We start from the raw sequence: 16,100 nt of genomic DNA on the forward strand, positions 1-16,100 counted from the left end.
AGTTTTTAATTTTTTTTTTAAATCACCTGGGATATGAAACTACTGGAAATGAGTTGAGGGAATAAGTAAGAGAAGACAAAAAAAAGTTTAACATCGAGGCTTCCGGTTTTCCCTCAGTAAACAAATAGAATATGCGGATTCCCTGAACATCAGAAGTGTTTAATTATTTTAATAAAATTAGTTTATTTTAATTATTGGACATTTTTTTTCTTAGTTATCTTTGAGATTAAGAGTAAAACATGTCATTTTATTTCAGGTTCTTTGCTGCGTGTTTTTTGTGCCGACTGTCAGGTCATTTTCAGTATCCGCGATTTGGGGAATCATCATTTTAACATTTCCCCAACCATTCCCAGCGACTCAGGGCTTCTTCTTTTCTGTACTGGGCGGTACAAGACGTTTCCCATCCAAGTGACAAGTGTATTCTGACAGGTTTATTGTATCTGATGGATCTGAGGCCCACAAAGGCCTTTTGGGCTGGTCTTTTTTTTTTTCTTTGTGCGGCCTGGAGTTAAAGGCCAAAGTGCTTTTGTTTGAGTTGGTCAGCGCTACATTTAGTTATCCACACCTCTTTCCTTCCTTCCTGCCTCCCTCCCTCTCTCCCTCCATCTGTCCTACAGGGTTACTCACCGAGTTTCGAGGAATTTATTATGGTGGCGGCTTCAGTCCGACCTCCGACTCACCGGACCGACATTTCACCTCAGGTTTGCCAGAGGGGAACCACCAGGAAGGCTGGAGATTATTTGTCATTGTTTATTCCTGGTGACTCTCACCTAAAACGTGTTATTACATATGACATTGAGAACCACTGTGTTTAAACAATACTCATAGGTCAGTTTAAAAAAAAGATTAAAAAGAAGAATCTTCACATGGCGATCTTTTAACCCATTATAAAACCATACATTAGAACTCAAAAGATGAAAATCCACTTCAAATTTTGAAGCATCTACCAGGTCTGTCATGGAATAATCAAACATAACAAAAAGGCTATAAAACAAATGAGAGAAACTAAGCAACAAAAGTTTATTTTAACAAGAAAATGGCAAAGACATGATTCCAAAACGAAGTAATATGAAGATGAAATATTAGAATTATCACATCTTTAATGTATCTGAAAAGCTTTAAAAGCTTGAAATATTCACTTTCACATCCGAAACAGCAAAGTAATACGGGTAATACAATACAATTAATTACATTTTATTATATTTAATCGCTTTTAAAGTTCCAATTAGTCTTCGCCTTCCCATCCCTTTCTGCTAGCTCCTCCCTGCTCGCTTATTTCTACCCGTTAACGGTTAGCTTCGCATAGCTGTTAGCCTCAGATTGCGACAAAATTACGACCTCGAACATATAACAGTTGATATCGTCAAAGTAACAGCAACGGTTCTTTTCAACTCGAAGGACTGTGAGAATTATAAACCGACCGAAAAACGGCGAGTTACGCCATCTCGGGAAGGCTGAATTTAGACTGCGGATCAAGCTAGTTCAGTTAGCAGCGCTAATATTGTGATGTAGCTAGCGTGCTACTTCCGGTTACACCGACTTACACATTTAATCTACCTAAAGTGATTTTTCACGTTTTCTCGCAGCACGGGAGCTCTGAAATGGATCAATTCCTCCATGGCGATGTGAATTTTTACCTTCAGTTTCCTTGAGGGTTTGTATTGACGTCCGCCGACTCCAATTCTCCAGCGGCTGACAGTTCAGTAATCAGACCTCAGCTTGAGGGGATTCCGCTCATTCTGACAACATTTTGACAGAATGTAAAAAAAAAAAAAAAAAAAAAAACACTCCATGAAATTAGGACTCAATTTTTTTCAACATTTAATTGGATTGGCTTTACCCTGTTTTTAAAAATAACATTATTGTCGTTGTTTTAAAACATTTGGTAAGAGGGCTAATAGATGCCAAGTCATCAATAGCATGATTTGTAGATTGTCCTAAGCAGATGCTAACATAAGAACAAAATAAGATGATTGTAAGGATGATTTTGCTGATTATTAATGAGAAATATTTCATTGATGTGCATCTACAATTAATTATGGACTTGTTTACCCTTTAATTAGAAAATATTTCACAGATGATCCACCAGGTCTAACTGTTGGTGTTAGCATTGCTCATCAGTAATGTTTCATTCATGTTAGCATAAGCATTGAGGAGTATCAACAGGAGTTAGGAAAAACAACAGTAATATTTTTTATAACAATCATTCATTACAAGAAACTCATCCTGAATGAGGCCATTGTCCAGGAGGTTAGAATAAGCTAAAGATGATGTATCTTCCTCTATGCAAAATGTTCAGGCACCTCTTTCCAAGAATTACAGGCCATCTGCAGCCTTAAATGTGCTTTAGATGTTCTAGGTGGATCTTCATACTTTCATACTCAAATGTATCCGTCACTGTTCAACCTTTAGTTAACTTTAAATTCAAACAAATTCAACACTTCAAATTTAGCACCGTTCACCATAGGCCTCAGCATCCCTGCGAGAAATAAGTTCTGGACTGTTGTCGTGTCCAGGATGAGCTCTGATGCCAAAACGATATCATCTTCAGAGGTTCTGGCCTCTTGCAGAGATTTTACAGAACTTAAAGAAGAGAAAAACGCAGCTTGTTTTGAAAAAGTTTAATACTGTGCCAACAGGATGCCCATCAGTGCCTCCGTCCCAGGGGTAACGGCCCCAGATCTAAAACAAACGTCCTCCGGGTTTGGATATAATCCGAGTATCAAACCCCAACAAGAATAGTGCTTTATATACAGATTACAGGTAATATGCGTGTATATACTGTATATATATATATATAGATAGATAGAGAGAGAGGGAGAGAGAAAGAGTAGATAAGAGGTTAATAATCTGGACTAGCACAACATTCAAGTTGATGAGTAATACATTAAAACTCCATGAACGATTCTTAGTCTTGGGCTGACGTTCACTGCCTCTTCAGGACAAAGCGGCGGTTACGCACTGCTCCCTTTATTTCTTTTTTAAATACTTAAAGGTTTTATTGTCTAGCAAAATAGTATCTTACTTATAGGCCATTTTTGAGGAATTGTTTGGTAATTTTCAAATAAACTCTGGCAAATTTTTAAAGATTTTCTAACCGATTAGAGTGATGGATTTTCAGATATTTAATTCTATTTCAGATCACTTCTTGTGGATCATTTCATTCTAACTTCTCAAGAACGTTCATATTCTAATAAAAATCACCACGGTGTGTTGACAACAGTGGTCTGAATCTTGGTGCCTGTGAGTTTGGACTGTGGTGGAAGGTGGATGATGAAGTCCAGATGGGTGATGAAGTTAGGAGCAGGTGCCACAAGAAAAAGAAAGGAAATTAAAAAAAGACCTATCGCTTAAAGTGTCTCCTATATTTCATTAAAAAGATCGCATGACTCCAGATTTCGCAGCAGGACATCATTGTCGGAGGTCTATGGGGTCAAAGGTCACTGCCCACGATGGGGTTGGTAGCACTCTGATGTGAAGCTAATGCTTAATCAGTCAGCACCTTAGCTTCTGTGTTCTTCATCACCGGCTTCCCTGGAAAAACCTCGTATCTCCTCAACCAGATCAGGATCCTGGCAGATCAACATCAGGACCCTAACCCTGACAGGTCCAGGTTAAGTGTCTCATCTCCTTTTGGATGCTTATTATTTCTTGCTAATTTTCTGGCAGTTTCAAAGTAGCGGTCGGGATTTTGCATCAAATTTTCAAAGAATAATTCTTTACGTTGTCTAGGTAACTATTTTGTAACTCATATAATCCCCTGTTCATTAAAAGCAAACGTTTTGTTAATGGCAACAAAAGTTTTTTAATCAAACAGTTTCTTGTTAATTTTGAAGGGAATTTATCATCATTGTAAATAATAATAACAATAACTGTTTTCGTCTCCTAACGACATCATTTTCAGGCGATACCCTGCTAATATTCAGGTCTTTTCGGAAATGTGTGTTGATTTTGGTCCCACTGATCCCAAGCAACCAGGGTGAATTTGAAAAGACAGGTCCGAAAAAACATTTCCAGCTTACCGGAAGAGTTTTCTGGTTGGGATTATGGTCTGGTTTCTGCCGGATCAGGGCAGTCCATGTAGAAACACAAATTTTCTCTCAAGCGTTGTTGGATTGTATTCAAATATTGCTCCATCACCCGCGATCCCATGTGGCGCCTGTCCGGCCTGGATCAGAGATGACGAGGTTTGAACCAGGAGCGGAAACCCACCGACGGCAGAGCGCTGCTAAACACGCCGGTAAATATTAAAAAAAGGAACCGTATAAAAATAAAGTTATTACTCTGAATCACCAAAATAAGTCACGATGTAACAGAATGTACAGAATGAGACGGTCGCACCGGGAAACACGTTCACATTTTTTTGGTATGAAGCAACATAGTTTACTTTCACCACGGCTAGCTGGTGTTAGCCCGTGTTAGCTAGCCTCCGTTGCTTTGACTTTCCGGAATGTTGGAACTCCACTGAGGTTTTCTGATTAAAAACGATGAACAATTTGGTCTCTTTCAGTTTGCTGGATCTAAACATTTGATCGCCGTGGGAAGCTTTGCCACTTGCCGGAGCAAACTAACAAAGAAAAAAGCTTGTTAGCATAACATCGCCTGAATCAGCGACAAACACGCTGCACCGTCTTGAAACAAACGTGGGTTCGTTGGTACTAATGCGATGCGTGTCGGTGGTGTGTGTTGATATTTTAAACGTTAAAATTTGGGGGCAGTTTTGCGTCTACGTTTCCAGCTGCACGATGTTGCAAAGATGTTGGATTCTGATTGGATGGATGTTTTTGTTCCCAGAGACTTGGATCCTGACGACAGCAGACATTGATATATCGTTTTGTGATATATCGTTATATCGTTTTGTATGAGCCGTTAGCAACATCTGTCGTTCTGGCTGATTCTCTTAATAGATATTTTTACACCCAAATTATGCCATCAGTTCCTAAAGCAAATTCAATCAATTTTTCCCCTAATTTGTGAATATTAGTAGTCCAGCTGTGGTCAAGATCTGCTCTACGGGTCAAAAGCTGAATTTATTCGCCCAAGAGTGAAAACACGGTAATGCCGCCAAAACACGTGTGGCTACTAAGACACCAACAGCAATAACAGTGTAATAACACGTTTAGACGGCGAGACGAACGGCGAGTGAGGACTCTGTCGGGACAGGACACCCGAACAGACAGCTAACAGTCGTTTTCCACGTTACAGCAAAACGTTAAAAGTTCTCTACGACTAAGTCGCACAAACGATCCGTTTCAGTTCGTCGGCTAAAACGGTTTCTACGTTCAGACGGTCAGGAGGTAACAGGAAGTCCATCCAGCTGAGGACGGCGTTCCACGGCTCGCAGAGCAGCAGAAGAAGAAGAAGAAGAAGAAGGGACACGGTGTTTCTGAAAAATACTTTCCTCTTTCCTTCACTTGACTCCGCCCACAACAGTCCTCGCCATCCACCCGCCAACGACGTCCTCCGGAAACCACCCGGCGTGAGAGGTGGAGACGCGTCTGCGTCTCATTGGCCGGTATCCGCTGAGAGGCGGGCCTCGTACAGGCTGACGGCGTGGTGCACGAACTCGTACTGCTCGCCCGTCTGGATCATCCCACCTCTGAGCGTCACAGAAAGTCAGATTACATTCATTATCGTTGTAGATCTTAATGCAAGATCGGGGTCCGCTGTCGGAAAACCAAAGACGTCACCTGTCTGCTCGGAGGCGGCAGGTGATGCTCAGGATGTCGACCAGCCCCTCCTGCCGCAGCTGCTGGCAGCCAATCGTCGTGGCGATGAAGCAGCCCGTCCGACCGATCCCGGCGCTGCAAACACAGGGCGTTAGCGTTCAGCTCAGATTTTTTTTCGCCATAATTTTGGTTCTTGTTAGGTCCCTCCCGCTCTCCGTACCTGCAGTGGACGATCACCGGGCCGCTGGCGCCGGACGACCGTCGGTCCGCCTCCACGTCGGCCATCAGCTGCAGAAGCGGCAGCGCCGACTCAGGGGTCTTATGGTCGGGCCACGATGTGTACCAATAATGCTGCAGCTCCCTGGTTTGGTTCCCGCACTTCTCACAAAAACACACACACACACACACACACAGTTAGACCTGTGTCCGAGTGAGTGGCTGTCAGCGGAAGGTGTGTGTGTGTGTGTGTCACACCTTGAGTGTGAGGCTGCGGCACGTGTAGTGTTCGCTCTCTCGCACGTCGTTCACCATCACCTCCACCTTCCCGTAGATCCCCCTTTTCTCAGGCCAGTACAGCACACACTTCTACACGCAAACACACAAACACAAACACACACCCCGGTCATCACTATGTTATCCTGTTTTATTTAAGTTCAGGTAGGTTTTTAGTGATAATAATATTCAAAAGTGTCATTGTCTTGCTCATGATTGGCTGTTTTTTTTCAGGTCATTCTCGTGAACGCCCCAGTTGACCTTTGACCCCCGGGCCTGACCTCGTTCTTCTCCTTCAGCTTGGTGATCATGACGACGACGGACGCCTCCTCCTGCCACGCCATTCGCCAGAAGTCGTTCACAGTGTTCACCATGGGGCCCTGCGTGGCGACGAAGGCCCTCTCGTCACCCTGGTAACCCTGTGCACCAGCCAATCAGAAGAGAGGGTCACGAGGAGGCTGTATTTCATCTTCTTGATTTCTTTACGTATCCTTAACAGCTTATTTCTTTTATTCATAGAGATTTATTTTTCAAGCTGATGGTTTCTCGCTTTCTGGGTCACAGTCCTTTCTCTCAGGTAAACTTTCTCGCCGATTCCGACACTGCGCCGGCGGCCCCCGTCGACCCCGCGGCGCGGAGAACTCCACGTTCTGTAAATAGGCCGAAGAATGTAAACAGCTCCTGGCGTTCCATGCAGCCCGAAGGCCGGCGCTTCCTGGCAGGAAAGACTCTATTGTGTTTGGAGTCTGAGAGCGACATTAGCGACTTTCACTGCCTTTGTGTTTCTACGGGAGGAAACCAGAAGAAAACCTGACATTCCTGGTATGTGAGGCGATAATATCGGAGGCCCGGAGGTCCTCCGGCTTTATTTAGTTTGATGAAGTGATGAAGAGGAGCGCCCGGCTCTTCATCGCTTTGCCGCACTAAAAACACCCCAGAGAGCAGGAAGCGGTGCATTCAGGTGCACCTGGAAATCCCACTGATTTCTATTCCAGGTCTCAGGTGTGGTCCTGGCAAACGGACCTGGCAAATGGAGTCTAAGTGTCTGGAAAATTTCAGAAGCATCTGAATGTGTGTGTGTGTGTGTGTCAGTTACGCGGATATAGTTGGCGTTGATGTAGGAGCTCAGCAGGTCGTTGCAGCTTTTGGACTTCAGGATGACCCTGGAGTGAGGGTCTAGGGGAGGAGAGGAGAGGAAATAGGTGGAGAGGAAAAGGGAAGAGGAGAGGATGAGACAGGACAGGAGAGAAGATGAGCGAAATGAATCGGTAATTTCATTGCAGTGATCCCTCGCTATAACGCGGTTTACTTTTCACGTTTTCGCTACTTCACGGATTTGCACCGTGCATTGTGTTCTGCATTCTGATTGGCTATAAAAGTCACTCCGCTTCTTCTCTACCTGTGTGTCAATAATGTTGCAGTTTAACATGTACACGTACATAAAACAGCTTGCCAAATTTACATTATGTACGTGCAAATTCTCTTGCAATTTCGAGTTTCTCTAAAACCTATAATGTTGACAAAACGCTCTGGACCGACAAAAGCACCTGCGGCAGGGCCCGAAAGGCAGCGGAAGATGCTATCTATCGCAGATAAAGTTAAACTTCTGGACATGCTAAGGGAAGGTAAAAGCTATGTGGCTGTAGGTCAGCATTATTGAGTTAATTAATCTTCCGTTCGTTCCATAAAGAAGGAAGAAAAAAACATAAGGACAACAGCAGCAATGTACAATAGAGTATTTAATCATATAATAATTATAAAAAAAAAACAAAAAAAGGTTTCTACTTCACGGATTTTGCCCATCACGGGTTCCTTTTGGAACGTAACCCCCGCGAAAAACAAGGGTATACTGTATATATCATTCATCTAATTTTGGTTATTGATTAATTATTGTTATCAATGACTGTTTTGGCTGAGCACTGAGAAGCAACAGCGCCCCCTGCTGGCCTGGAGACAGTGTGTCGGAGGTGAGGATGGGAAGAAGGACCCCCCCCCCTTAAATCATGCGTTATATAACGTGTCACTAAGAGAACACGCTGTCCAGTGTGTCGCCCTCACTGCCCTTTGACCCCTGGACACTCCCACACTAGAGCGCGGCTTCCTGCCCGGACAGGAAGTTGGTAGGGTGGGGATGGGGAGTTGAGGTTGGTTGCCTAGCGACCAGGCACTCACTGGGCAGGATGGTCTTGTAGCGGTTCTTGGTGCCGTGGTTGGGGACGTCCAGCTCCTTAGGGTCGATGAAGTTCATGGGGATTTCCTGAGACGGAGGAAGACGAGAACGATGAGGAAAATGAGGAGGATGAAAAAGAAGAAAGAGGAATAAAACTCATGCAGAATTAAACGGATATTATTCTTCAGTTTTGATAAATTCATGCCTTCCTTCAATACACTTCTTGCCTTTTCCTGTCAATTGACATGACTTCCGGGTGAAGGAGAGGAGGTGTCTGATTGTTTATTGTCCGATTGTTTACTGTCGGTCTGTTAATCGTCCAACCGTTTGTATTTTGTTATTGTTGGTTGTTTCCGGGGTCGTGTCCTCAGATTCCCTCTGACTTTCATTTGTTTGTTTTACTGAATTTATGAACTAACTAGATCAGAAACCTGGGAGTGCTTTTAAATGCATAAACATAAACACGCTCACACACACGCACACACACACACACACACACACATATGCTTTCAAACGAATAGTATATTAATCGCAATTAATGCACATTTATTAATTGTTTCATTTTAATGGGGAAAAAGACCCATAAATAACCATTCGCATGCTCATTCACATAATAACATTAATAATAAAATAAAAATTAATTTTATTTAAAACGTCTTATTCATCACTCAAGCACACCGTACAGACATATAAACAAAAACATAATAAATTCATCCCGATTACTTTAAGCATCACTCACCGCAAACTCGGCGTGTAGCTTATGGGTGTGGTTGGTGATGTCACGGAGCTGCTGCCGCGTCATTGGCCGACCCGCAGCTAGCAGGTACTCTCGCGCCGCCGCCTCCCTTGGCGTCACCACGGCGACGCTGAGCGGCTCCACGGATCCGAGCACCGACATGTCGAGCACCAGCGACACGTTGGAGCCTCGTCTGGTCGATGAAGAGAAGGATCGGTTACTTTTTCTATCAGGCCATTAATAAAAAGTCATTACTATGTTATCATATATTATTAAGAATAAATGCTGGAAATATTATTGTCCCCAAATGAGGACTACATCTTTTTCTTAGTTTTTGTCGATTTTTTTTTGTTTTTTTTGGTCATTCTGCAACACAGTAAGACAAGCCGTACACTTTGACCAAAGCTGTAAAAAATAAATTTGATTATCTTATCATGGTTTTATGAACAGAATTAATCAAACATCAAATGATCAAACCAGTTATAATTGGTTAATCGCTTCTTTGTCTTGGAAAGACACGTAACTGCAGGTTTATTCCCCAATTATTGGTGTTTGTGAATGTGTGAGTGAGATTTGGCTGCAACAGAATGAAAGCGATCCAAAGCAGTGAAAGATGGAGGACGCCGGGTTATTTGCTTTTCACCCTCTGTCGTCGTAATAAACAGTTGATGACGGGGTGACAGTGATTGATGAGTGAATTCACTGAGCATCCTCTTGGACTGGATTGTCAAATGGTGGCCCGAGAGTGTGAAGACGACAAGGCCCCTCATGGTGCTACGTGTCGGACGCTTCCTCTTCAGGATGCTGCTACTTCCTGTTCGTCTGATTGCTGATTGGCCGCCTTCCAGAGTCTCACTCTCCCTCTCACACACACACACAAACGCCCCCACACACACACACACACACACACATACGCGGGTTTGACGAGCAGATAAAGTTGTTTTTCCTTCTCCGGTTACAAAACCGCTCCCAGACGTCGATTTATTAAGTGACTCGCCAACAATTGAATCCATTATTCTTACGTTTTTTGTTTTGGAAAATATATTGGACTGTGAGACATTGCATGTCTAAAAAACAGCGAGTCTGAAGGTCGTCTGAAGGGCACATCTGACTTTCATGGTATCTGTGATTTTTCTGTTATTTTTGCCGGATTTGATTTCCACTGACTTCATTTTCACACTTTCAGTTAAATTATTTTTCGATCTCATGAACCATTTTTCACCATTTAAAACATAAAAAAATACATACATACATAAAAAATAACATTAAAAAATATTAATTATATTTAATTGTGGTGTTTTTTTCCTTTGCACTGCTCCCTTCACGGAGATCTTCCACATCTGACCTCCAACCTCAGCATCCTTCAACCCATCTTCACCATCCAAACCATCTCAGTCTGATTTTTTTTAATCTCCAGAACATCTAACATGTTGGTATCCCCTCTGATGGACTCATTCTTGATCTTCTCCATCCTCCATGCTCCAACAGGGGAACTTCCACATCTCCAGCCCCCCCCTTAAATCAGATGCTAGCTGTTCTTCCTGCCTCATTCCCAGGCATCAAAAACACTTCAGTGACATCCTGGTCCTTTTTAATTCACTTCAGGGGGGTCGGAGTGGGGGTGGATGGGGGTGGCGTGGGATTCAAGGTGAGCAGCAGAACAGAGGGAGGAAGCACCTCCGTCCTCACAAACATGGAATTTATTTATCCTGCTTCACCTGTGAGACCTGGACACACACACACACACACGCACACTAACACACACACACACACACGTACGTGGGGGAAGTGTGGGGGCGTCTCTAACAATGACATCCAGCTATCAAATCCCACGCCCCCTCCTGACGTTGCTATGGTAACAACTCTCTCCAACACTACTACTAGCTGTATAACTGGTTATAACATATTGCCTTCAATATCTCTATATTATTCATTCTGTAGAGTTCCTTAAGACATCTGTATTTGGAACTCTACAGAAGGGATAACATAGAGATATTATATAAACAATTATTGTTCCATCTGTATATTCTGTATTTGTTCATCCCTTCTGTAGAGTTACTGTATAAGACATTTGTAAATTATAGTTCCATCCATATATTGCCAACTGTTAATCATATTAATCACTACCTATCTGCACGTGACAATTATCCGCCATACTTGCACTAGCGGTACATATTCTGCTCATATTTTATCCACCTCTACTTGCGCTAGAAAGAAAATGCCTTTATTCTGTAAATACTGCATTTATTTGTAAATACTGTACATCCTGCGCATATGTAATTCTGCTGTTTGTACCTCTGATTAGATGCTAACTGCATTTCGTGACTCTGTTACATGTGTAATGGCAATAAAGTTGAATCTAATCTAAACTAGAATTACTCCCGTTGCTACTCTGCAACAATTGTTACTACGCCTCTGAGTAGAAATACTGCCACTTTCACTGCTGCAAGAGCTATGGCTTGTATTACTACCTGTGACGATATCTCCTACTGCTGCTTAAGCTACATGTACATCCAAAGACTTGGAAAGACTCCTGGAAAACTATCATCTCACACCTTCTTTGTGAGTTTTTAGTCTCAGCCTAGTCTCAGACTGAGATTTTACAAAGGCTGTGACTCTTACAGCGTCACTTTTTACAGACTTCAAGTGGATTCTTTCAGCAATTGTTAGCTTTGTTGCCTCGGCTATTTCACCATCGCTATTCATCTGCTCCGTCCGCTCCTCGCTCTGGACGATCAACACTGATCAGGACACCTTCGCCGTTCCCGTTTATCTGAACCGCCGACAAATTCCGCTCTGGTGAATGTTTGGCTTTGTTAGAGCTCATCTATTGTTCGTGTTATTGTTAAGATTGATAAACTTGACGTTTGATATTGTCATAAGCCCAAGACTAGGAAAAGACAGATCTAAGATTGCTCAGATTACCACCTTATACCTAATGACCGAGATGACGGGGGCGCTGCCACTGCAGTAAAACTCCAAATATTTTCCTTCCAACTTTCAGTTCTAAGTCTACGACTGCAGATATCCTTGGTTGTAAGCCCAACATAAGCTGTACTGTTACTGGTAGTACTAATATGGTTACTAGTACAGGCGGTCCTCAATGATGACTTGAAGTTACGACGGGCTTTAAGATAATTATTTGCTTTTGCTGAATACACTAATTTCCTGACTATAAGCCACAACTTTTTTCGGCTAAAAAGCGGCAAATTTTTCGGGGCTAACAAGCTTCATAACCCCAAAACATTTAGCCTTGTCACATTGGACCAATGAAATTACCGTGAAATTCTGAGGCTGTTCACTTTGGACACTGAAACAGACGAGTTTGATGGTTTTAGCGCGCGGGAGGAAGACCAAGATAGCGATCAGCTGGAGTAGGACAAATTTGTCAGTACGTATTTGTGGATATTATCGGTATCTATTAAATTAAAAGCTAAAAATATATGGGTCTGTGTAAATATCTCATATTATAACATGGACACCTGCGGCCTACATATGTACACATATTCATTTGTTTATTTTTAACCGGGCAGCTTATATTCAGGTGCACTGAACAGTCTGGAAAATATGTCAGATTACCGACTTATACAACAACTATAAGCAGTATTACTACTACTAGTATCAGTGTGGCAACCGCTCCTAGAATTCCTGGCAGTATCACCATTAATGCCACTGAAAGTGCATGAGAAGACCGGCCTAATAACAAACTACTTGTTATTAATTATTATTAACAATAAGTAGTAATTATGATGTCACCTTTCTTGCAGGCCTGCAGCAGGTTTCATCTTGAAGGGGGAGGGGCAAGGCTTCAGCTCGTTATTGGCCGTCACCGGGGCAACGCTGGTCGCGGTGTTGTGGTTGTTGCTGATGACTACGGAAACATCGTCCTTGGGGGCGGGGCTAAAGAGAGAGGTCAAGACTCGATAAAGTCGATTTGGCAGAAACGCTGCCCTCCGATGGTCAAACCTTGAACTGCAGCGTCTCGCCACGACGCGAGGCGGAGAAAGGCAAACGGGCGTACCTGTGCACGGGGACGAGGGGCGGAGCAAGGCGGCGGCAGGCTGTGATTGGCTGCTGGGGAGTGGGCGTGGTCGCAGGTGGAGGGAGCTCAGCCTGGACCATGCTTCCTGACAACACCACCTGAGGCATTCATAAAAGGAAATCAGTCTTTCTGCAGGAGAGGTATTAATACAGGACCACACTTCAAAACCTGAAGGCAGTAAAAATTAACTTTATTTGGAAAATTGTGTTAATATTTGTGTGGAAGTTTATACGCACATAGAGAGTATTCTAGTTGTATTCTTTTTAATGTTTTTTTTTTTTTGGCTTAACAGATTTGTTGTGTACCTATTTGTTCATAAAATAAATAAGCAAATAAACAAGTAAATTTTTTGGAGAAAAAAAAAACACCACCTGCAGGACAGCAGGAAAATTACCTCACCTGAACTGTATTTTAAATTATTTATAGAGGTAAGAGAGATAAATATGGAGCCCTGACCTTGGTGACCTTTAACCTCTGGGCGGAGTCTAGAGCGACGGTCGGGGTCAGATGGCGGTCGGGAGGCGGGGCTTTCAGCTGTCTGTCAGAAGCCTGGACCTTCTCTTTGAGACGGAACAAAACCTGGAGACGAGTGTGAAGATCAGCCGTCAAGGTCATCTCAAGGTCGCGTCCACAGATTGTCATTTATGAATTGAAACTTACTTATCAGAATAAATAGCTTTATTGGTCCCCCTTTCCCCCAATCAGATAATTTCCACTTATTTTCAGGCTGTTTTTTTCTTAATTTTAAGCCTTCGTGTTGATTCTACTTCCCTTCAAAATATTTTTTTTGTCAAAGAATGGAAAGTTCTCCGATTTGAAGGTTGTTGAGAAGGTGAGTTACAAAATCAGAGTGAGATTTGTGCACCACAGCGCCCTCTAGTGGATTCAATCTGACACTGCAGCTACAGAAGAGAAGACTGAGAAAGGCTTTCTTTATATTTTGTTTTTTTTTCATCATATTTCACGAGAAAATGAAACTTTGGGTTGCATGAAGATGTATTTCCCGAAAGATGATAATATCACAGGAATATTGTTGTGATTAAAGCATAGCAAAGTGGTAATAAATACATACACTTGTCATGATTTAACCTGGATATTACTAATGATTGAAAATTTGATATATTAAGATTTTAATATTTCATAATCATTGTGCAAATAGTTGAAATTTAATAGAGTCCGGATGCAATGCTATTGAAGGCTTTAAAGGGAAAGCAACAGGATATTTTTGGGGTCTTCTGATACATTCTCCTCAGATTAAAACCGGGTTCTCCTGACGTTGAGTGTGTTTTTGACGGCATGTGTGTGTGTTAGTTGCAGTATGTTACCATCAAACAGGTGATGACGATGACGAAGACGGTGAAGAAGAGGACGACGGCGTAGAAGCCCTCCTGACTCCAGACCTGGTCTCTCTGCTGCCCCTGGAGGACGTTCTTCTGCATTACGAAAAAACACATCACCACCAACACCATCATCATCATGATCACAATTATGTATTTTATGTAGGCGTGGGCGGAGCCTGCACCTCCGGAGAAACGTCCGTGATGCCGAAGTGTCCCAGGTGACGATGAAGGACGCGCACATTCAGGGCCCGGATGACCTCGTCCGCTGGGAGGGGCTCCGAGGCTCCCGGCCAATCAGACGACACAAAGAGCTCCACGCCGTTCTTCTCCTCCTGCAAAAGACGCCGATGAATCCAACGGATCGATCTATTGACGGGTGATCGGTCGACGAGCGGGTGAACTCACATTGAGCCGGTTGATGTGCACGCGAGATGCAGGGACGCCCAGCGCCGCCGCCACGCCCTCCCGGAACCAACGAAGAAGACTGGCGTTCAGCCTGCGCACGTCCACGGCCACGTACTGGGGGGTAAATGATGTCAATTCAAATTGTTATTATTTTTTTATTCTTATAAAAATGATAAGAAAGAAGGAAACAGAGAGATCAAAGGAAAAAAACAGACATCAAGGACGAAAGATTACACAGATTGATCATAGAAAACAGGTAAAGATCAATGAAACTGAGGAAATATACATCACAGAAAAAAATGCATAGAAATGAAGTATAGAAATAGAGATGGATCACATGGATAGATCCTAGAAAACAAGAAAATAAAACACATCGTTGAAAGTAAGAAACTAGACATCGAAGCAAATAAGTAACACAAAGAGATCATAGAATAGAAAAAAATGAAATAAAACAGATCAATGAAAATAAGGTAATAGACATCACAAGAAAAATACATCATCGAAGTAAATAGAGATGGATCACACGGATGGATCATAGAAAACAAGAATATAAAACTGATCAATAAAAATAAGGAAATAGACATCAAATAGACATCTTTTTAATTCCTCCTCCCTCAGCTACAGGGAATCTTCAAATCTTTGTAGTTAACAATTAACAGTTAAGAATTTATATTTCATTGTATTTCTTATTCTTCCTCCTTTCTACTATTATCAATTACTGATATGTTTTTACTTGAAACTCTGGCACAACAATTTCCTTCGGAATAAATAAAGTTGTTCTCATCTCATCTCTCATCTCATCTCATCAAAGAAAAGAAGTTACACAAGAGAGATCAGACAGAGGGATCAAAGAAAGAAATAGAAGAACCAGACATCAAAGAGGGGAAGGAGAAACAAGAGGATTTCTAGCTGATCATGTGACCAGCATCATCTTCATCACCTCCACCTGCTGAAGATTCGCATCTTGGTAGATGGAGCAGAAGCTGTGCTCCCTTCATCCCCCTTTCATCCCCCCATCATCTTGTCCTTCACCCACAACCCTCCTCTTCCTCTCTGGTCTCCTTCCTCCAGCATTGTATCTGGTCAACTACTCATCCTAGGACCAAGCAATGTGTCAATACACACACACACACACACACACAAATGATACAGTGTGTGTATGTGTGTGTGTGTGTGTGTGTGTGTGTGTGTGTGTTTGTCGGTTGCTCTCTAATGGCTACAAAAACATGTTCTGTTGTCACTTAAT

The 16,100-nt window shown here is 42.6% G+C and overlaps 1 protein-coding gene across 2 annotated transcripts in view; it reads right to left on the minus strand.

Moving 5' to 3' along the window:
• Positions 1–2,606: 2,606 nt before the first annotated feature.
• ptprr (protein tyrosine phosphatase receptor type R) overlaps positions 2,607–16,100 on the minus strand; it is a 20,015-nt gene continuing 6,521 nt past the window's right edge. For both annotated transcript variants that reach the window (XM_086146443.1, XM_086146444.1), the window contains 14 exons: positions 14,855–14,968; positions 14,632–14,781; positions 14,435–14,542; positions 13,566–13,688; positions 13,089–13,207; positions 12,824–12,967; positions 9,071–9,260; positions 8,334–8,418; positions 7,258–7,337; positions 6,443–6,580; positions 6,144–6,254; positions 5,890–6,047; positions 5,691–5,804; positions 2,607–5,599 (listed from right to left, as the gene is read on the minus strand). In XM_086146443.1, the coding sequence (XP_086002569.1) occupies positions 5,506–5,599; positions 5,691–5,804; positions 5,890–6,047; positions 6,144–6,254; positions 6,443–6,580; positions 7,258–7,337; positions 8,334–8,418; positions 9,071–9,260; positions 12,824–12,967; positions 13,089–13,207; positions 13,566–13,688; positions 14,435–14,542; positions 14,632–14,781; positions 14,855–14,968 (1,728 nt within the window). In that variant the 3' untranslated portion in view covers positions 2,607–5,505. The remainder of the gene's footprint in view (positions 5,600–5,690; positions 5,805–5,889; positions 6,048–6,143; positions 6,255–6,442; positions 6,581–7,257; positions 7,338–8,333; positions 8,419–9,070; positions 9,261–12,823; positions 12,968–13,088; positions 13,208–13,565; positions 13,689–14,434; positions 14,543–14,631; positions 14,782–14,854; positions 14,969–16,100) is intronic.

This window comes from Fistularia commersonii, chromosome 5, assembly GCF_037954325.1.
Source record: "Fistularia commersonii isolate RoL2024-O1a breed Wild chromosome 5, RoL_Fcom_v1.0, whole genome shotgun sequence".
Lineage (NCBI taxonomy): Eukaryota > Metazoa > Chordata > Actinopteri > Syngnathiformes > Fistulariidae > Fistularia > Fistularia commersonii.